Raw genomic sequence first — 23,357 nt, forward strand, 5'->3', positions numbered from 1 at the left:
GTTTTATAGCACATGGTTTTTGACTTATCATATGGCTCAAAGCCAAAGAATACTTCCTGAGTGTCAAGGTGCAATCCCACTGTTTGACAGCAAGCCTTGCATGCCCAATGTGGCTTTATGGTGACTGCATGGCTCAGCAGGTCCAACCTTGCAGCACAGTCAAGGAAGAAAGCGCATATTCAACATGAGACTGGACAATCTGGCTATGGCTAGTCCTGCACTACTAGTTTTGCAGTGACAAAGGTCTGAGCCAATTAGTCAGATTAAATCAAAAGAGTGACCAGACAGCTGCTCATGCCAAGGGCTGGATGAGATTTCATCACATGCTTCAACAGAAAGGCCTGGAGGTTGCATTCAGCTTCTGCTTTGTCTGAGGCCTAGGTGATACCACAGGTGACACTTCTTTGCCACATAATCCACTTTGAGGAAGCATAGGCATTTGGGATGTGAATCTGACAGTACAATATAGCCCAACTAGAGAAAAAATACTCCCAAACAATATCATTAAACAGATAAACTAGTAAAAAACAGTATATACACAGCTGGAAGACTTTCAGGTAGCAGCATATTCTAACTGAGCAGTCCATGAGAAACTGAGCATACCAGGAATACCAGCTAAGCTGGAGGAGTGGAGGAGCCAGAGTGACTCTGTACATGCTGCAGGAGATTCCTGTTGTCTCACAAAAGGCTACAGCTCTCGTGGAAGGTGTGGAGGGCTTAGAAATGCATGATTCTTGAGTCCAGCACAAGAAAAAAGAAGAAGCCTAACTTCAAAGCCAGTTGGGCTCAGGACTACTCTGGTGAGGATCTTTCTCATCTAAACAGAACTTGAATAACTGCTCCCTAAACCAAGAAAAGAACACAGAAATCCCACTACTAACCTGTCTTTAATCTTTGTTAGTCTGAAAACCATATTTCTTGCTGAATAGCAATCCCATTGAAGTAGCTGAGAGCACAACCATAAGCGGTTTGGACATTGTCTTGAGAAGGTCTGGTTGGAAGTGACTTCTGGAAGTCTCCAGCCTAGCTATTCACTCTGAGCAGGACCGCTGCTAGCAACAGATCAGATCAGCCACAGCTTTGTCTAGCCCGGTTCTAAGATCTCCCAAGGATGGAGACTCCACCATCTCCCTGGTCAGCCTAAGCCAATGCTAGCTTGCCTTCCTAGAGAAAATTGCTTTCCTGATTTCTGACCTGTACCTACCAAGCAGGATGTTGCTATTGGCCATTGCTATATTGTCTGTAACTTTTGTGAAGAAAGTAAAAAGCTGCCTGACGTGAAGAAACTGAGTCCAGGTCATCTACCTTTCTGGGTAGGGTGACAAGAGCTTTTATCATGTAAAAGCCATGTTCTGTCTCTTACTGGTTTTATCTGACCTCAAGCCAGTGCATGTGAGTAAGGGTCCATCACCACTATGGCTCAGGACTGAGCTTAATTACCTCCTCACCTATCTGTGAATTGCAGCGGGGACAGGGTATCTAACTCCTACAGACCTCCCCAGCCATGCAGGGGATGCTGCCCATGAGCCCAAGCCGACTATGCTTGAAAACAAAGACAGTGTTTAATGGTGATTGTGCCTTCTGGAGGATCCTATGAGACGTCAGTGCATAAAACTCAGGTAAATAATGACTTGGCCAAGTTCTAGGCCAAAGTTCTAGTTTCTGAAATAAAACACATCAGTCCCTGAATAAACTGAGGCATGTTGTGCCAGTCCATGGCTTGCCTTGCAGTCACAGTGACTCAGAAAGAGGAACGCTAGTGGTCATTCCTGGTGGCTTTGACTCTATTGTGAACCAGGTGAACTCCTGGTGTCCTTTCCTCCCTTATTCTGTCATTCTTTCTGCTAAAGAAATCTGGTTTTGCTGGTCACAAGTCCTTGTTTTGCAACGCTGTTGTAAGCTCATGACAAGAAAAGCAGGTAGACGCAGAATATAAGGTAAGCCAGAGGTTGTGCAAATTTGACAGGTCTGGAGCAGATGATAAGCAGATGATGAATTAAGGCTGCTTCTCTACTGATACAACAGTGAATAAAGCACTCAAATATAAAATGAAAATTCTGTCTTTGATGTCCCATTACATGTGTTTTTCTTTCCTTGTCTCCATGGGCAAGTTGACTCTGACTTCAGCAACTCTTCAATTAACTATTTCTGTTTTCCCCTAATGGTGCTTTAGTGATATCTGACATTCTATCAAACTACTTTACTTAGATGTACATATACAGACATAAATATCTCCAGCTAAAGGGGAAGGAAATAAGGAATGTTGTAAATATTATATCCTTAACAGTGTTTTATATTCTAAAACATTTATGCAGGAGTGTTTCTACTTTACATTCTCTGTCTCTGTAAAAGCTTCAGATGTCTTCTAATGGTCAGAATTAAGATGACAGACTATTAGAAGATTAAATCTTCTCATAATTATCTTCTTTCATATGGTGGCATGGTCATATTAATTCCTTTGACTCTGGGCCTACCTTGTTATCAAAATCAACTTGAGAGACAATTTCCTGCAACAGATCTGTACTGGTAGGGGGACACATTTACTGCAGTCCCCACCCCCACTTACCGTTTGTGAAGGTGTTCACATAGTACCTTCGGCCCTGGGGAGACATATAGCTCTGCCAGCCGGGGGGAAGGTGGCCATTCAAGGTATCTTCTCCTGGCTGAGGAGTTGCCTTTCGGGGTTTCTGCTGAGAAAAGAAAAAAACCCAACCTATTAAATTAATATCTAGATAATGTAAAGTCTAACCAGCCACACATCTAGAAAGGGACTATGTGGTTTGACATTCTAGAGATTGCAGTATACCCAAGGACTTTCAGTTCATTTCTCCCCTCATCTGTCCTAGCTTCATCCAGAACATGAAGCAACCTTCCCTTGGAGCACTGGCTACACAGAATATTCTTTGGGAGACATGAAACCCCTCTGTATTTGATATCCATGAGCACTTGGACCTGTCCAAGAAAATGACTCTTGTTAAGCAGTAAAATGCAAAGCATAAAATAACTAATTGTCTGAGAAAGTAAGGTATGCATCTGGCGCCCATTTACTTTCATATGGATATACTGTTGGATCAAAGCACTGGTCATGGAGGTGCTGCACCAATGTAATTTACAGGGTCACCATCACCTTCGTATATTTTCAAGAAGCAGCACTGCAGAGCCATATTGCCTATAGCAGTAGTGTGGTGAAGTAAATTTATCAGTATGCTGATTATATACTAATAATGCATGTAATTAGCAATGCATACATTACTGATCCAGTTGTAATCTGGATCCATAGCATCCAGATACAGGATCATTAGGATTCAGATTTCTAGGAGGGATCCAGATCACTAAGAACAGCAGGAGATGAGTGTCATGCTGTCACCTGCTCTTCAGGAACACAGAGAACTGCTATCATGGTTCAAGTTCCACCTCAGCTCTACATCTCTTCACCAACACAGCTGCAAGCCTCAGTGCAGGTTCAGGGTGCAAGGAAAAGAAAGAGGTGGAGCTGAAGTGCAAGTAATTGCCCACACTATATGGCGTCACCTGGACTATTTCCCTTTTCCACATAGCTCTGGTGGTTCCTTGTTAGCTTGGGATTTACAGCAGCTGCTTGATGTGAGACTGATAGAGAGGGCTTCATCCCACAGGAGACATGAATCCTATCTGGTCTCTTCAACCACGAACACTGAATAAGGCAAAGGGAGAGAGACACAGTGCATGGCCAAAGACTGCCAGTCGCAGTCCTACAAGGCTGCAGCCCTGAACCCAACAGCTTCCTCCTGGCTCACATCCAGAGAGCTTCACTTTGCCTTTCCACAATTCCTTAAGGCAAACAAGGCATGTGTGTTTTCTGCATTTGTTTGCATTGCCTTCAAAGGAAGAAATACAAAATAACAAGGAAAAATGTTTGAAATGGAATTATTTCTCTCTTGGAAGCTAATCTCTCTCCAGGACAGGTCTGAAGTGACTGCACTAGATTCACAAGCAGCCCCCTCCAGGCGACAGGTAGGGTTTCAGCATCTGGGTGCACACAGTATTCAAACATTGACAGGTGTATGAACAGTACCATTGGAAAGAAACCTGTGATGTGTCCTTCTCCTGCACATTCAGTCTCTGAGTGAAATTCTAACTCTGTTCCAATCCAGAATAAAAAGGAAATCTAATGATTTTGGAGCCAAAAGTTTTTAATGTTTCTTTTCAGTTTCAGAAAACTCTGATTACAATGACTCCCAAGAGACACTGAATTCAAGAATGATCTTGCGTTCATGCCTCACCAAGCATGCTTGCACAGACAGGTCACAGGTTGCAAAGCAGCCATATGGACCCAAGGCCAGAGTGAGATAAATACTGTCCCACTGCAGCAGCACAGATGGAGCCTACGCTGGTTCGGATTTCAGCTCCTCTTCTTCAGCAGAAATACAGACTGGGAGACTCAGATGCCCCAACATGAATTGAACAAGTTAGCTTGGGAGCTACAAAGACCCTGGAACAGCCTGCCCAGGGAGGTGGTGGAGTCACCATCCCTGGAGGTATTTAAGAAACATGTAGACATGGCACTTCAGGGCATGCTCTAGTGCCTGAGATTGTTGTTTTGTGTCTGTTTGTGGGTTTGGTTGTTGTTGTTTTTGTTTTTTTTTGGTTGGACTTGATGATCTCAAAGGTTCCTTCCAACCATGAAGATTCTGTGATTCTGTGACTCTGCTGGCTGCATGACTCAAATCTCATGCTCCGCATGCCTATGGCTGGGAGGGTGGTACACAGAATTAATCAGTAGAATCTCTGCCAACTATTCCTATCCCTTGTGTTTCTGCTAAGATTTAATCAAATAAATTTACAGCTCTGCTCACCCTGCTGTACGTGTGAGAAAGCAGAAGCTTTCACAATTTATGTTACTACTTGATTTTTTTTGCTTTTTCTGATCTCAGCTTAGGATGAAAGCGAAAACTTCTCTTACACATTAGCCTGTCCAAAGGCACATATTCTCATTTATTGCTGGTGTTATTCTATTGCCTAGAAATGCAAATTCTTGTCTTAGTGAAGCTAGCAAATTCTTGTCTTAGTGAAGCTAGCACACCCATGCCTCTTCTTTGAACACAGGAGCAGGACACCTCCATACATGCACTGAAACACCTCCCTGTTTCACATAGCTTTCACATACTAAATCCTACTAACAAAAAAATTAAACCTCATGAATATGACAGAAAAATTAAGCTATCCCACATAACCTCTGGGTTATGTGAGCTCTTCTCCAACATGATATGGGTGTTCATGGAATTGCCTTGTTTCACTATGCAATGCCACTTCTACCACAGCTCCAACATACTTATTTCCAATTGTTTACAGCCACATACTGGCACCACCAGAAACTTGCTCACTCAGCCCTGACACCTGCAGTATGGCCCTAATATCCAGCATCATCCTTTTGTTTGGTTTTACTCTCAGTCAAGACTGAAAATAACTCACTGCAGGCTTCCCAGACATGATGTCCCTGGAAGCATCGCATTGCTTATGCAGGTGATGAAGTTATTGGTGTATGGCACCGACACAGACTTTTATCATGTGGGCCTTACAAACAAAAGCTGTTTTGTGCAAGCTTACTTCTGGTCCTGTTCAGCTACCGTGACCTGCCATGCAGGGGAGCTTTTCCATCTCACGTCTCTCAGGCACCTCTCCCTACAGTTTCAGGAGAAATTTGGGATAATCCAACCCTGGGTTCTGTTCCAGAATCTAGAAGGTACGGAATTTCACACATATTTACTGCATGCTCACCAATTCTGTCCTTAACACCTTCTTTCCCTTCTGGAACTGAAGACCTATCCAGTCCCGCTACTCTTCTTTCTTAATATGGTCCTACAGTGATTCCATGTACCAAAAAGGTCAAGACTAGGTTTAGATCACTTCAGGGGCTCATGGTATTACTTCATTTCACATGGTCAGCATCAGTAACCTGCAAGGACAGATACCGCTGGTTTGCTTAAGTGAAGCTCTGCAATTGCCCCAACATCCTTTGAGTCACATTTTCAGTGTGGCTTCAGGTTTCCCTGGTGGACTGCAGGAAAAGCAGATAGGTGCCACTGTTGTACTGTTACACAAACATCATGCCAAGAGACAGATGTGGACAGTACAGAGTGGCAGAGTGGACACCAGCAAAAGTTGCCTGGAAATAGTACAAAGACCAAAGTTAAGCCAATGTTCTAGCTATAGTCCTTGCCAAAACGTGTATCACTTCAAAAAAAGCACACAAGCATTATTTTTGGCAATTATTAATTCTATTTTTGAGTTACTCATGTTTCTACCTTTGCTTCTGATTTTGCAGTAAAGAAGTGTTGTGAACACAATAGTCACTATGAATGATGGTCAAGAAGACTGAATATGAGGAAAACTCCAGCACTGCCAAATGCAGAAGGTCTTGTAAACAATTGGGCAGTGGTTTGCTTGGATGTTTGTGGATGTTGTGGTTTAACCCCACCTGGCAGATAGGACCTGGCAGACAGGACCACACAGCTGCTTGTTCACTCCCCTCCAGTGGGATGGGGAGAGAATCAGAAGGGTGAAAGTGAGCAAAAAACTTGTGCATTGAGATAAATACAGTTTAATAGGTAGAGCAAAAGCACAAACAACGCAAAACAATGAATTAATTCACTCTTTTCCATCATCAGCCATCAGATGTTCAGCCATCTCCAGGAAAGCAGGGCTCCATCATGCCTAACGGTTACTTGGGAAGACAAACGCCATCACACTGTGCATCCCCTCCTTTCTTCTTCCCCACAGCTTTATATATGGAGCATGACATCACATGGTATGGAATAGCCCTTTGTCCTTGGCAATGTCTCCTGCCAACTCCTTGTGTCCCCCCCCACCTGCTCGCTGGCAGGGTGGTGTGAGGAGCAGAAAAGGCCTTGGAGGGCTTAGCAACAAACACAAACATTAGTGTGCTAGCACACTATTCCCATCCCAAATCCAAAACACAGCACTACACCAGCTGCTAGCAAGAAAGTCAGCTCCATCCCAGCTGAAACCATGACAGTGGAATATGGATGTGTGGATCTCTTCCTTTTGTTTGAGACAAATGTGACCCTAAGCAGCAGCTCACTGTTGGATAGGCCTTTATACCCCCTTGGGAACCACAGAGGAAGATCCCCTGGATGCTGGGAACACTTCCCTGTTAGAGCCCCTAACCGGTCCCAGTGCCATCCCCTCCCACACACACTTGAACCCCCACTCCTATAACAGCTCTGCTCCAAACTGACACTCTATGGGGGAAAGAGGAACTGAAAAAGGCATAGGGGACGAATCGAAGAAGAAATGGAACTTGGCTTCATCCTCTATTCCTCACCACCCTACACCCATTGAAGCAAAGATACTGGAGGCTCTGCAATAGATGGTGTGGGGCAGTAGCATATGGGGCTGGGCTCTATAATGCATCACAGATTAAGTACCTCATAGTTTTGGCACACTCAGCAGCACATCCTTTCAGAAATTAGAGTGCCATGGAGGCCACGGTTGCAGCACATTGTCTCTTCTCTGCCAAAACAGGAGATCTGAATAATAGGAGAGACTTTCTCGCCCTGTTGCTCTCGGCAGATGAACCCTGTCCTATCCAGGCCCTCTGCGGTCCCTTCTTCTGGCATCAGCACAGTTAAACGGGAACCACGTTTGCACATCCATATGGGAGAAGTTCGGGCTAACCCGGCATGTAATGACAGGCACTCCTGCCAGTGATACACGACAGAGATGGGGCCAGGATACAGCACCGAGAGGGGCAGCAACAGGCAGATGGTGTTCAGGAGCCCAGCACCATGCTGGCACAGCACCCCCAGACCCACTTCAAAGTGCTCCTCAAACCCAGCTCTTATCAGGATACAAACTGTGCCCAGCCAGAGGGCACAGAAAAGTAAGGTGCTTCTGCTGGGACACTTCTTCCTTAGATGGCTCAGCAAGACTGTGCTATTACTTTGATCTCTTGTTCCTATTTTTATGAGTACTGCCAGGATAGTTTATGAGGGCAGTAACTCACAACAGACAACTGCCTACATGGAGAGAAGGCTTCGGTATCAGCAGAAAGCATTACAAACCAGTGAAAACAGAACAGCAAACAGTGACTGGAAGTTGAAACTAGACAGGCTCAGATTGAAAAGAATCTGCCAGTCATGAGGATAAGTATTGACTGGAACAGCTTACCAGGGGGCTGTGCATTTCTTGTAGTTCCTCCATCAGATTAAGTGCCTCTTTCTAGAAGATCTGTTCTATTCCAAGCAGAGAAAAAGATGGGACCCTGAAGCCCCTGACTCAGCGGTGCAGAAGCCCGGGCTGGGTGGGCTTCTGCCTTCCGAATCTTGCAACTCCAGCAGTGCCTTTGAGCTGAGAGAAACACGCCACTTCCCTCTCTGTCACTTCTGGGAGCGTCACCAGCCACCGCATGGTGGTGGACAGGCAGATCTAGACCTGAAAAGGATGTCGGCAACACATGGTAGAGGAAACCGGAAACCTGAACAATGTGAGCAGAGCAGAGAACGTATGACCCCCCGTGAAATCTGCATGCATCTGTGTTTGCTGCCTGGAAAAGGGACCAAAGTATCTCTGAAAACATTCAAACCCAAGAACACAAGCACTTCCCTCCTATGAGATTTCCTAGGATGAGAAGTCCATATAGTAAGGGTACATGCAGGAGAAGACAAGAGCCAGCCATGCAACAGGTCTCATCCTCCATGACAAGCGATGGTTTTCATTTGCTGTCTGCAGAAAAACAAGGACAAGATTCTCCTGGTATATGCACAGCATAAGGGAACCAGAAATGAGCAGCAAATGCAAAAGGCACCTCAAAGCAGAGAGGGCACTGGAGCTCTTCAGCACCAAACCATGTGCTAGAGGGCTTGCAAAGGCGAGCATATGAAATCATCCTACTCAGACTACCTGGCAATGTGATCCCCTCCCAGTAGTGGAAAAAAAAGAAACCCAAGAAGGGTTTTATGCAGCAAAGTGAGGCAAGAGGGAGTGAAGGGCTGGCAGACATCAGTCCGTCCCACACTGACCAACCCTGATACAAGTTCAGCCTTGCTCAATAGTGGAAAATCACTTCTCATTTTCAAACTGCAGGAAATCCCCATTGCCCATTGCCCTTCAAAGAGGGATCCTAGGGAGGAAACATCTGTGCACTTAAAAGCCTGAGCTCCCTGAAGATGTGTTAGCTTGCACTGCACTCCAGCAGTGTGCAGCCCGGGGGCTCTCCCAAACGCACAACCTAAGGTAAAGCAAAGCAATCTCAAAAGAACAAATGCAGGCCCTGAGCAACCTGATCTAACTCTGAACAGGGGGATGGACCAGAGCCCTCCGAAAGTCCCTTCCAATTTAAATTCTTCTATGATCTTATTTCAATAAAGCATCCAGCTTTGGAGCAAATTAAGAGGATGCCTCTAGCTGTGGGAAAGGTTTGAATTTAATGCAGTATCATTACCTGCTGTTGCCACTTGCTCAGAGTCACACCACACTTCTACTGAGATCCAACAGCACAAAGAAAGGCTACAGAGTCCAACTAAGCAGCTCCTCTGCAGTGTCCTGCCCAGTGCTGGAGGATCACTGGGGACAGAAAACTGGACAAAACACGCAGGAGGGCAAACTCCCTGCAACAAGCAATGCAAGGACACAGCAGGGAAAAATGGCCACAACATGAACCTGCACCAGAACAGCCCACTGTCCTGTGAGGAAAACCTTGCTCTCTACTGACATTACTGAGCTCATGTTTCTGCGGTTTTCATACACACCAAACTTGGCAAAGGTGTGTGTCAGAGCAAGGGTATGAAGCAGAAATAAGGCAAATATGGTGTGGCTGATGAAGTGAGGCCTGTGTCTGAACACAGCTGATGCTACAAGTAGGACGTGCCAGTGAGAGAAGTCCACAGAAGACCTTTGGCAGCACAGATGCCTACATCAACACTTGTGTCCACCCCAAGTTTGGCATGAAGATCCCAGCACTGAGAAGCATCCCACAGACCCTCCCCAGGCCAGGCATGGGTATGACTGCACCAATGTGCGCCCTGGCAAAGGGGGATGCCCGGGGCAGCGCTGAACTCCTCAGCATTACCCACAGCCTCTCTCTCATACTTTGAGTCATTCTGTATTTTGTTCATTTTTATGCAATCTTTCTTGCTCAACATTTGGTTTCCATGGAGTCACATACACTGTGTGAAACAGATTTATATTTAGAAAGTGGAACGGGTCATATGACCTTTCTAGGTTGTCATGGCAACCAGCACAGCTCCCATTTGCCTGAATCTGATGGCACATGGCTGCTGGGAACAAGTCACCCTCCCTGGGTGGCCCTGTGGGCACTACCTCTGCAGCACAAACACAGCAAGACACTGCCAATGCCGCTGCCCCTTCAGCCCCCATGGCACTCCTCTTCTTCAGGCACTGTGCCTCCTCTCTGGCCACCTTCTGTAACACCAACCCTCTTCCTCGAAGAGAAATGGTCCATTTGCCTCTACCAAGTGCTTGGTGTCTCAGAGCACTGGAGCTGTGGGCTGAACTATGCCCAGCACAGACCCACATGCCAGTCTAGCAGGTCAACTCTCATTTTTCCCAGTCTTAAAAATCTCCCTGTTCTTGTAAGTCTCCTCTGTGCCATGCCAAAGTCTTCTTCACCCCTTATTCCTTATAAATAACTTCAGTATCTCCATGCAGCTGCTGTTTCCTTGGATGCCATCTCTGCCATCCTCCTACCGCAGCTTGGACCAGGAGGACCAGGTGGCCCTTGTGCATGGGTCTCTGCTCTGGGGCCAACTGTCCTGTAGCTCTGCACCCCTCTATTTCCCATTTAGCTCTGAAATGCAGGGCGGATGCTTCCCCCTCAGCTCTATCTTCCCCCTGCCAAGGACCCAGCTAGATCCACAGCTGCCAAAATTCTCCCTCCTCTCCCACCCAGGTCCTTGGCTGCAGTACAGGCATTTGCCCTGGACTTTGCTTTAAGGTGAGACCCATGAATACCACTGTGTTTGCAGAGAATTAGCCTTCTGGGACTGGTATATTTTTCTCTGCCAGTACCCTAAACTAGGGAAATACAAAATGTTTCTGAAGGATACATGGCCCAGGGAGAGAGACTGGGTGGTGTTTTCTGGCTCAGTGCTGCGTGAGAGACCAAAATAGATGGGAAGATAAATACTCTGATCTATGAGTCCCACCTAGACCCCTTCAAAACAAGGCCTGTTGAGCCAGAGGTGAAAAATCCAAGTAACTCCAGTGCAGCTTAGTCCTCTCTCTTCCTTCTCAATGTGTGCCTGGTACACAAAGCCACCTGAGGGGCCAGACTGGGAGAAGCCACAGCACTGAACTGCAGCAGGTCTGGTCCAGATCATGCCACAGACAATGCTAACTCCCCAGCAAAGGTGGAAGTGCTTGGGAGGCTCCCAGGGGAGCTGCCTGGCAATGGCTATAGACTATTTTGGCTGAGAGGGACGCTAGGCAGGTGTAAGTACTAGGAACGATAAGAAAGATGGAGTGAGTGAGAGATTCAGTGTGGGGAAAGAGCATGGGCGTGGAGCCCTGATCCAAGGAGGGTGGTTGGGAAGAAAGAGCATTAAAAACCTGTGATGGCTCCCAGTTTGAGGAGTGCAGGTGTGGCGGGGGGAGTGCAGGGCAGAGGAGGACAGCGCTGCTGACTTCCTCGCCTCTCTCTGCTGGAGCTCTTGGCACGCTCCCAAGTGAGCTCATCATTTTCCTAACACTCCCTTTTCAGTGCCATTTGAGGGCTACCCTGAGACAGGATTTAGCACTACCTAACATTTGAGTCCTGGCACTGAATTAGCAACCAAGAAAGGGGAAGTGAAGTACCACCCTCACAGCAGGAGCCGAAGACCCTGAACTCCAGATGTGAGTGGTGTCTGCTCTGAGTAAGAAAGCCTGTCTAGAACATGGTGACCATAGCTACACACACACGTGTCTTCCTGCAAATATAATGCACATATACTCACTCAGAGGTTGCTCAAGAATCACCCTGTAGGAAAATACATGGCTGTTTTTCCTTTCTGTGTGAATGGACAAAAAGTCAGTTAGTGGACAAATCTGTTCCATTCCCTTTGAGCAGTTCTTCCCAGCTGGTGTTATCCAGCTGAGCTTTGCATGGAAATGTGATGGCCAGAGTGAGACTGGATGGGAAAGAAGCTGTAGGCAGTCACACTGGGCAGCAGCAAGGAGCTGGCACTGTTAGGTGGAGCTTAGGAGGAGAGGAAAATGTGCGTTTGGCCAAGGAGTGGTCAACTGGGCAGATTGCTGTGATGAAGGGCTCAACTCCACACACAATGGAGCAGAGAGGAACAGTAACAGCAACAGCAACGCAGAGGGACAATGATGGGTGGGTAACTGAGACTGATAACTTAATCTCATAGAGCACCCTGCCTGGAGCCTCCTCTGTGGATGAAAGCAATCAGCCCCATTGTCTGGGGTGAAAACCATCACAAGGGAATGGCTCTCTAGATCATCTTACAGACTGATGCTGCCTCTAAGGGTATGGGACTCATTATGGGATGCAGGCAAAGAGTATCTTGGAATTATACAAGACAAGGGATGGCTAGGGGAAGAAACAAAGGTGCAGGAGGGGAGGAAAACATTGAGGGAAAACAGAGGGTTAAGGGGATGAAAGGAGCTAGTCATGTGTAAATGGGAAGCTGGTCATCACATTTGTCTGTCCATGCCCCGAGTTTGATCACTGCAGCCTGTCCTGTCTTTTTATTAAAATCCATTTCTAACTCTTTTCCTGGGTAAAGGCCTCTCCATTCTTTAGGTATGTGCATGCATGGAGATTTAATTAGTGCCAGCAACTGCAGCAGGGACAAGTCCTAGGGACACTGGAGTACTGGTGTATCATGTGGGTGCATATCAAGCTGGACTAGCCAGGTATAGAAACAGCCATAAGTCTTGGCCAGATACCGGACAGACCAGAGGGTCTTTGAGTTGCTACTGGAGGGACCAGGAGATCCAAGCCAACTACCATAGGGACAATAAGTTCTGGTTGTTGGCTGAGACCCATCTGCCAACAACATGTGTGTCTGTGTGTGTCAGGTGAAAGGCTCCACGGCTTGGCTGGCAGGTAGACATGGTATCTACACCCAGTCACTGGAAGAGTCTTCAGTATGTGTCTGTGCACGTGCTGGTGTGTGCAAGGAGGTCTGCGAACCAGCAACTGGTGTGAGGCTGTGGTCTCAAGGCCTGGAGGGGAGACCTTCTCACTCTCTACAACTCCCTGAAAGGAGGGTGTAGCCAGGGGGGTATTGGTCTCTCCTCCCAGGAAATGGGCTCAAGTTGCACCAGGGGAGGTTTAGGATGGATATTAGAAAAAATGTACTCACTGAAAGGGTTATCAAGCCTTGGAATGGCTGCCCAGGGAAGGGGTTGAGTCACCATCCCTGGAGGTATTTAAAAGACGGGTAGATGTGGCACTGAGGGATATAGTTTAGTGGTAATTTTACAGTGTTAGGTTAATGGTTGGGCTTGATGATCTTAAAGGTCTCTTTCAACCAAAACAATTCCGTGATTCTATGATATGACAAAGCTTGACTCAAAGCTACTTGAGTCACAGCCCCCTCCCTTCAATAGGAATTGAGACCTGGAGTTCTGCCACAGGCTGCCATGAGCTGGTTGTCCTGGATCCTAAGACTTCCCTATGCAAGAGTTACCACCTCTACCATGGCTTGGTAGAGTGGGAATGGGCAGAAGAAGGTAAAAGCCTGGGGATGAGGCAGCACCAGCACTCCCAGAGCTGTGGGCTGGATGTGCCCTGGGCAGGAGCCCTCCTCCTCACACCCGACTCAGGAGGGACGTGCCGCTCCGTCTCTGACATCAGCATCTGGTACAAGGCAGAACACCAGGGTCAAGCGCTCTGAAGGGCTTTGTTGTCCTGGGCAGCCAGAGACAACAGGGCTATTGTTGAGCAAACCTTGTACTATAAGAGTCACCCCCATACACCCAGAGCGTCACAAGGCCAGGTCAGACCAGCTGCAGTGTCACCGCTTGTCTCCAGTTTCAAATGACTGTGGGGACAGTTCCCCCACTGAGTGACTGCAGAGCGTGGCACACCAGCAAGATGGTCAAAGGCCCAGGAGCCACCCAGGGAAGCTGGGAGCATGCTGCTTGCTCCAGATGCTCTGCACTGGAAAGATGGCTAGAAGTAGTTAAAATAATAAACTTCCCCCAGCCACCTAAATTTGAACCTTTCCCTCAGGTGCCCCATGGAAAAAGCCACAGCAGCCTTGAGGGCAGGCAGAGAGCTGGGCAGCAGGGCTGTCTTCTGCACTCCTAGGGCCCTGTGAGTGCATCTGGTTTTGGAGAAATGAAGTATCTGGGAATAACGCCAAATGTTTTTATATGGGGCCTCTGGCCCGTGCACTGCAGGGGAACTCAGCCTGCCCAGTGCTCTGTGTGCTGACACAACACACTCTCGCCAGCCCCACACCAAGCCCCACACTGGCCCATGCTCGGGAACATGTCCCCCCTCTCCAGACAGGGCCCAGACGCAGTGACGGCTCTGTGGGATCGGTGCAGAGTCAGGGCTGGGTATTTCACAAGACATTGCAGCGAGCTGCAAAATGCAGGCATGAAGGGCTGGAGGGGAGGCCCAATCCACTCTGGGGATGTGCCATACCCTCTCCTGCCATGACCACCCCCAGACAATGCCACAGTGTTTCATCTGAAGACAAATGCGAAAAAGTAACTGCTTAAATAGGAAAAAACTTGAACAGAAATCTAGCAGAAATAAGAAGAGGCGGTAAAGAAACCTGCAGCGTTCCAGCCGGGGACAACGAGGACGTGGTGCCATCACAGGAGCTACTGGCCACAGACTCACTTGCTTTCCTGGTTTACACGGAACTGGGACACTTTTCCATTCCAGCAATGCACAAGGGGCAAAAAGAAGTTGTTATGAGTAAAAATGAAATAATGAAAAATATTCAAATCACTGTGAAAGAAAATTTTTCTCTCAGGGGTACAATGTGCCTGTGCAATGAACCTTCATAAACATCGGCACCAACAAGGGGGCTGTGCCAGGACATGCCTTTACTTGCTTCATTTCTCACACAACACTATGGTTTTTTTACAAGCATGATTCCACTGCTGTGTTCTGAAGCTTCCCAGAAACAAAAAAATCACCTCATAACAACTAATAATTAGTGTCTGTTCTTTTAGGAAGGAAAGGATTCTCCCTTAAATTAGATAGACTCTCTCTCATGTGCACACACAAGCACACACAGCAAAGCTAAGGCACAGCAACCTCCACTTCTGCTGCAGTTATCTGCCAAAAATGGCTATTTACAAAAACATCTTGGAACAAGCAAGTAACATATTTGTAAGTTAGAAAAGCAAGTAAAAGCGTCACAGAAGAGTTTCTGTTCAGACCTCCAGAGCTGATGTATCCACCTTCTCGCAAGAAGTCAATGAAAGAATATTCTGAGATCGTCCAAATAATAATCTGGGTTAGTTGTCTGCATTTATCTTTAATTACTTTTTAAAAGACTTTAAATATCCTCTCTCTTTTAGGAAGAAGGTTGGGACCAGGTCCCTGAAACCTTATGTTAATGATCTGTATTTCTAATAACATATTTTTACTATAAATATTATCTCAAAATCTATGCAATTAAAATAAAATTGGAATAGTTAATTCAGATTCTGTTCCTGGCCCCAGGCCTTAAGCAAAGCTATTAATGTTTTGGCACATTACAGCTACATTTTCCTGCAGTTTAAAATGAAATTTGCTTCCCCCTGTTGCCGTGATAGGTCAGGATCCTCAAATAAAGCTCCTCGCTACTTCTGCAGGCAGCCTGGATGGGGACTTTTTTTTTTTTTTGACCATCCTCAATTTTGCTCGAAGGAGGTTTCCCTGCAGAGGAAATCTGTTATGCAGCCCCAACCTAGTATTCCCTGGATTAAATGTCCCTCCACAAGCAAAACTTCAGATGCAGAGAAAACAATGAAATGGCCAAGATACAAAGTGCTGCCAGATGCACATTCCTGCACCCTCCCTCGTAATCTCTCTCATGCGGCAGGAATGTGACTGTTGTTGCCTGTAACTGCAGCAAAGCACACTCAGACAGACACATGATATTTAGTTTTTATTTTTGCTGCTGCTACAATTCTTAATAAATGAGCAAACAAAAAAAAAAAAAGCTAGGGAAGAAGGCTGTTCTCACAACTTGCCAAGGCCGTGGCAGCCAGACAGAGGGACATGGGTGGGTGCTGGTGTGGAGTGGGGCCGGTGTGATGGCAAGTGGGGACTATGTCCCCACCCCTGCTGGGGGGACAAGGTGGCATGGGGAGGACTGAGGGCTTTGAGGCAGGGCAGAAAAGCCACCTCCCCTCTTGCAGCTGGGACACAGGTCTCCCGCTGGGCTCAGCAGGCATGTCCTGCCCTGCGGACACCAGCACTCCCTGCATTTGCAACATTTTCCCAGGGGTCCCTTCTCAAAAAATGCCAAGTGTGGGACTGCCGTTGTACTCCGTAAGGGGACTGAGATGTTACTAAAACAAAATCCTCCTTCTCTGCCAGGCTCAACAATTCTGGAGGCTGCTTGGGCAGGATGTGCTGAGCACGACCAGAGCATCTCTGCCTGGTTGCCTTGACCCCCTCCACAGGAAGGTCTGGACGAGTGTGGCAGATTGCTTTTAAATTAAAAATAAGCTGCTACTCTTAAGACAAGTACAGAACTGTAGGCACAAAAGTAGATAAAATCAGCAGAAAAGCCTTAACAGTAACAGAAAATGTTCTATAAATGTAGTAGTATTAAGAGGAAGACCAAGTAAAGGAAGTAGTCGCAGCAGCTACCCATGGATGATGGGTACGATGGGATGATACGTTTAGTATTTTCAACAAAAAGTCATCTGTTAGTAAAAAAGTCACCCATGATCAAGTAGCTGTCACTGTTAATACTAGCAACAAAGGGTTAAGATCTCAGCCTGCAATAGGGAAGGAATAAGTTGGAGAACACTGAGACTGGTTAACTCATCCTAAGAATTTTAAAGAACTGGCTCATAAATCTCAGATCCATTGCTAGTCATCTCAGAGAATTCATGGAAAATCAGAGAGAGAGAGTTCTGTTAACACAGAAAAGGCAAACCATAGTGTCTAGCTTGGAGAAATAAGAAAAGAAGAAACGGAGTTGTGGAACAATCCAGTTCCTAAAAAAATAATTGACTGAATTACTTAATAATTTTTAAGGACCCTGGACAGACAACAAGGATATAATTAAAAGCTTATATCATTTTGTCATGGATAGATCTGTTGAACCAATCCGACCACCTGCATGTGACTGAACACTTGCCCCAAGGTGGAAGAGGGGCCGTAGAGGGGTCAGCAGTGGTACACTTTACTAGAGACAAATGTTCTACAGGGAAGGCAGATGAGCAGCCTGAGAGAGATGGACCTGGTACAGATGTTAGCTGGAGTGACGTGTCAAGTTTTGAGCTTCACTCTTTAAGACATACACAAACTGGGTTAGTCCAAAAGAGAGTAAAAACCAGAGAGCTAGAAAATATGACCTGAAAGGAAATAGGAGAAGTTGTTTAATATAGAGCAGGAATGAGTGAGAAGGGAGTGTCTCAGATACATCACCAAGCTGCTGAAAAGAGAAAAAGGATAGTTTATTTTCCAATCCATCATAGGTGGGATAGAAATGGATTTTAATTGCAGAAAGGAAGGTTCAAGATAAAGGTGATACTGAAGCCAAGGTATAGCTTCATGTCCTCAAGAAAAGACCAGCTAACTGTTTTTAAGAAATGATGTAGGTATTACTGAGTCTTTCTCGGAGCAGAGGAATGAGCCTATGACTATAATATGACATACACATATTTATCCTGGGCAGTTGTTTTCGAAGATCACACTATGCTGACATTCCCGGAGGTGGCTTGGAATATATGCACTTGATATGAAAATGGAAATATTATTTAACGTATGACATCATGCATTAAAAATAAAATCTAATGTAAGAAAATGCTACTTAGAAAAGGTCAACACTTAGAGCTGAAAGTTGAGAAGAACTGGGGTGGGGACTATGTAATCTTTGTGACAGCATTCAGAATGCAGTCTTTAATGAGATTATCACAAATCATTTTCTTCCACAGGCCTCTGATGCTTGAGTTATGTGATTACTGAGAAATTGCTTAACTCTACCTCATTTCTGTCCTCTGGGGGGAAATTTATTATGAGGGTAATGGACTCAGTTGGAAAAGCAACAATTTAGACTGACAGCAATTGCGAATAAGGCCCTGGAGACCACCGTGATGTAGGGTTTACCTCTCCTTGATCCTGATATTTAAGAAGAACAACAAGTCACTTAACTACCACAGAAAAACCAGTAATGTGTCCCTACCGACACACAAACCAGGCCGTTTTCAAAGCGGGGTGGAAGGCCTAGGTTCAGTTTTACTCATTGACCACTTCCCAGATCAGCCATGTTCCCCTTGAATTCAGACAATTCTCTGTCCATCAGCTAAATGGAAGAGGACTTTTCCAATCACAAAGTCAGACAAGCTTCTAGGCTGATCCAGTGGGCCTTTAAAAACGTCAGGAAAAATGAATGCACTTGCATGACAGAGATGCGAGGTCACTGTTTTTGAAAAGGCCTGATAAAAATCGTACAGAGGTTGATCGGATCGCAGATCCAAGCCTGTGCTATATTATTCAAAGGATTCTCAGCTCAAAGGCCTTGGGTTGGTACTAAGTACGCCGGGCAGAGCTGAGGCAGTGTAGCACATACATGCTTCCAACAACCGAGAGTTTCTGAACCAGGAACTGCTGTTTCACCCCCAGCCCAACGAAGGCGCTGTCCTGTGCTCACGCCTCCTGCTTCTGGCACAGCCACTGCTCTCACTTCCAATTACCCAGACATCGTTACCTCCGAGGCACACAGAAATGATTCCTAGACTGTAAACCCTCTCCACTTGAACCACTGAGAACCTTTGCATGTGAACCACAGTAGTATTTGCAGCTGAGGTACTCTGAAGGCTGAGACTGCAAAAAAACTCAACCTAGGCAAAGCAAGAACGTTCTGATGAGTCTGCCACTTATATCCACTGCTTAAATAGGGGATTTAAGACCACAGGATTTTTAATTCATGTGTTTTGGTGAAAAGGTAGAATTCTATTTTTAATCTAGACTTGATGTAACAATAAAGGGTCATAAATTTCTTGTTAACAAGCTGCTACCCTGTGGAGAGCAGAAGAAACAGAGAACTAGAACACAACTTTTAATACAGCTAATCCAGGAGTCATGAAACACCCTCTTGAAAACATCCAAACCCCATGCTCCTAAGAGGTAACCTCTGTCAGGAGCTTGCCTTGCTCAGGGCACCTCACTGTCTGTACCACTTCCCTTCCAAAGCTTCCTGCAAAGTCCACAGGCCAACCTCTCCTTGACATCTCTGGGGCTGCACCCAGCTGCCTGAATACTTGTGTTGGGCTCAGAGAGACATAGGTGGGAAAAGAAAGCATTTAATTCTACAAACATTGTTTTAATTCAAACCCAACGGCCATCTTCTGGCTTGTAAAAACTGTATCTGCACCTTCCTTTTCTGCTGCAACAGCCTCGCTTATGGAAGAGGCCCAGCACAGCCTTGTGTTTGCAGGCAGGTCCCACCTCCTCCTGGACACCAAACACCAGCCTTGGCCTCATGCCTAGGAAAGAAGCCGGATGAAGCAGAACAGATGCTGAATTCAAACTACAGATTGATAACAACACCCCCAGGCTCCTGCTCTCTGAGTTAGCAATAGGAAGAACAGTTTGGCAAGACATGAAAATTACATTTCAATGTAGCTCCTCGTGGAGACTGCCATACAGCCTGTTTAGTGGGCAAGGATGTGAATATGCAGAGCTTGTCAATGCTCCTGCCTCTGTTTGGCACTGCAGACTTCACCTGAGCAAGCACCAGTGCCTGCGGCCGAGCCCGTTGGGCTCTCTGATCACCAGGGAGAAACAGAGCATCCAGCTCCTTCAGTCTGGACATCTGAAAAAGCATCCTAAAAGTTTGACCTCAGAAGTTCCTCTTCCTCAGTTGGCTACAAAGGAATCCAACTGACTGCTTTGTCTCTCTAAAGTAAGGATGAACCTGTTCTTCACTGTCTGCATGTTTTTCTGCTCCAGGACTGTCTGCCTGTCCACACTGGACCAGCAGAAACCATCCTTGAAGCTTATGCGAAAGCTGCCGTCAGCCTGGACTCCCCGTGCTTGCTCTCCCATTGACCGAGTTCCCGTGGGGACAGGAGGACAGGGCACATGCTCACTAAGGAATGGAGAAGAACATGCTCAATTCCGTGCAGAGTAAAAGGGAACCAAGGCCACGATTCCCACATCCTGTGTTCGAACTGCTGACCTGCTCAGGACGGTGGCGGTTAACGGCCTCCTCTCACTGCAGTTTTTAACGAGGTGGTGGACAACGAACCTGCACAGCGCTCCTGCACAGCACCATGTCAGGCACCACAGCTGCCAGGAGGAGTCCTTGCTCATTCCACACCCAGGACTTGCCCTTTCCCACTGTTGAGCTTTGGGCAGCTCCTGCTGAGCATAAATCTACACTCAGTCCCCTTTGGAGAAACCAGCATCTCATGTTGTCTGTAGAAAATGGCTGGACATCTCAGATGTGGAGATAACCTGCTTGAGCAGTCCCCTACATGTTAGTGACCAGGTGGAGGTCTGGCTCTGGTGCCATCTGTAACACCTTGTGATCTGTGTGCTTCAACTGCTTCAACCCCCCCACCCTGGCCCCAAAGAGGCAAAGGACATGTTCAGCATCCCTGGAGAGCTGCTGCTCTCAGCATAAAATATGCTGCTGTCCCAGGATAAAATATGGGGACAGGCATTGAGGTGTCTCCCAGCAGGGTCCTGCTCCTGTCCCTACTCTCGATGTTCACTTTGAACCATCTCCAGTGCTCAGTGGCCCTGTGAGCTCACCCAGCAGAGAAGCCACCCTGAGAAAACAGTGAGTTGCCTGCTGCTGAGAGCTGGAGGGGTTCATGGTGAGAGGTTCAACAGGGGCATCCCAGGACTACTGCATAATGCAGATGGGGTGGAAGAGACAGAGGAGAATTGAAGGGGAGGCCAGACCGGGTCAGCTCTCCACCCTCACCATAGGTCTTCACCTGTTGTAGCCTAAACATGCTTCATACTGGCATAAATATTGTGTGCATTGCTGATCTTCAACAGCAAAAGCTTACAGACAACCTGGGATAAGTGCAACCTGTGTGTGCCTGTGACATCTGTACAGGTGCCACCACCACAGACAAGTGTCTGTCTCCCACCCTGACTCCAGAGGGTGCCAGCAGTGCAGTGGTGCTCCTGCCACAGGAGCTCTGGGCTGTCCATCCTGGGTTCCTGTAATTGACTCAATTCAGTGAGAAAAATTGGTCTGATTACAGGGGGGATTTCCCTGGTGAATCCTGCCCAGCTGCAGAAAAACAGTACCTGCTTTATTTGAGGGAAACCTGGGAGGTTACCCTGGTTTTGGCCAGACTCTAGTAGTCATCTTGCACACTTAAATGTATTGAGTCTGTGTCTAATTAATCACACCCTACTACACTACAGCAACACACTTAATATTACTGTTCTTCAGGATAACACTGTTTAAAAATATAGAGAACTGCAACTTCACTCATTGCAACTCGTGGTTGTTGTTCCTCAGAGAGGGAATCTCTGGAGCTGAAAGCCGTTTTCTCAGCATGCTGTGAGCAAAAATAATAAATGTGACATTTCATGATCTCCACTAAAAGAGAAAAGTCTTTAGACAGGAAACAGGGCTGAGATCAAAATTAGTGTTACAGGAACAGCTTTCAAATCTGGCTTGCTCTTTTCTGGGGTGATATATTTAACTCCTTCAGTTGAAGAAATTGCCTTCCTACCGCTGGAGCTGAAGCCTAGCAGATAGAGGAGAAAATGAGTCAACGTTAAAGAAAAAGGGGGGAATTACATATTTATAAATAAATTTCTCACCTTGAGAATAAAATGTTGAAGCTTTCAAGGAGAACAACATCATAAATAATGGAAAAGCTTACAACAGAGGAAAAATTGTGTCTTAGGTTGTAATGATCAACAATTCAGTTCTACTCCTTTGAAATATTCCGATAAGGTAACTGAGGCAGTAACACGTTACACAACAGAGAGAGGCAATTGACGCTCCCCATGGAGCAGAATAAGACACCTTAGGTATACAAGCTCTACCAGAGTCCAAGCTGTAACCTTATTTGTTAGAATAAGAGTCTTTTTAAGGATTTTAACTGCAGCGCATTTCAAGACATAAGAAGCTGGGGGATGTCTGCCCCTCAAGCTGCATCTCACCTCAGCAAAGAGACAGTGACAGACCACGATCTAAAAAACATTTGCTGTCAAGAGAAGTACCCATGAACAAGCCAAATAGTCCTGACAATACTAGTGCTGCATTTCCCCGTGGGGATAGGGGTGTGCAGCTTGGGCAGGCACCACCATGAGATGCTGGGAGCTGCAGCATTAGAGTAAGTCATGAAAAACCCACAAGGACTCCACACAGAGCAAGGCAAAGGTTATTAGCCAGCATCATAGTTATTTTCAAAAAAGGACTAATGACTCAGTTTGATTTTGATTCTTCCATATGTGATGTGTGTCAGAGAGGGTGACGTTGCACGGAGGTTAAAGCATGAAGCCTCTGAGATGAGAAAAAAAGCCGCAGAAGACTGCATGAGGCTCTCGCTTGGTGGTGAGGAGAAAACATCCCATTCCAGCACAGGGAGGGAAAGGCCTGAGCACAGCAAGTCAAATCAACCTCCTCAAAACCCTCCCCACCCAAGGGGAGGGGGAAAGGGGCCTTCAACTCTCTTCCCTCTAACCACAAGCAAACATTGGATCCCCCAGCAGTGAGAGCAAAAGCAGATCCCGTACCATGGAAACGAATGCTGGGATTCCTTGGGTGCAGGGGCCGACGCGGGCTGGGAACAGCCGGGCAGTCCAGAGCTGCTCCTCACCAGCACCATGCCCCAACCCCGGTGGTGGGACCAAGCGGAGGAGCAGCCCTTGCCCAGGGGGAGGAGGAGGCTCAGCTACGTGGCTCTAACAGCACTGCATCAGGCAGGAACACACAGTCAGTGGTAAGACGGGGACTACAGGCATTCCTGCTTGTGCATTTCTGATCCTGGAGACACAAAAGAGACATTTCCAGAGATCCATATCTTGTCCAGCAAAAAGCCACTCCACTCAGCGCAGCCGGCTTTGTTCCCTGTGTCACAAGTCTCTGCCTTCAGCTGTAAGAGCAGAGTCCCAGGGCCACTGCCCAGCATGAGACCCAGTGCATGGGCCCAGGTGGCCCCTTAGAACAAGCCCCTCCACAGCTCAGGAGATGAGATATGAGCCCTTGGCTGCGGGGGCTCTGAGC

General features: G+C 46.7%; 1 protein-coding gene across 2 annotated transcripts in view; it reads right to left on the bottom strand.

The window, feature by feature from the left end:
• Positions 1-23,357, bottom strand: part of GAS7 (growth arrest specific 7) — a 92,016-nt gene that overhangs the window by 61,353 nt on the left and 7,306 nt on the right. The window contains exon 2 of one of the 2 annotated variants that reach the window (XM_014956967.1): positions 2,567-2,690. In XM_014956967.1, the coding sequence (XP_014812453.1) occupies positions 2,567-2,690 (124 nt within the window). Of the gene's footprint in view, positions 1-2,566; positions 2,691-23,357 lie in introns of those variants that run through there. The other variant, XM_014956968.1, reaches the window with a different exon arrangement.

The sequence above is a fragment of the Calidris pugnax genome, unplaced genomic scaffold (genome assembly GCF_001431845.1).
Source record: "Calidris pugnax isolate Ruff unplaced genomic scaffold, ASM143184v1 scaffold304, whole genome shotgun sequence".
In the NCBI taxonomy this organism is placed as follows: Eukaryota; Metazoa; Chordata; class Aves; order Charadriiformes; family Scolopacidae; genus Calidris; species Calidris pugnax.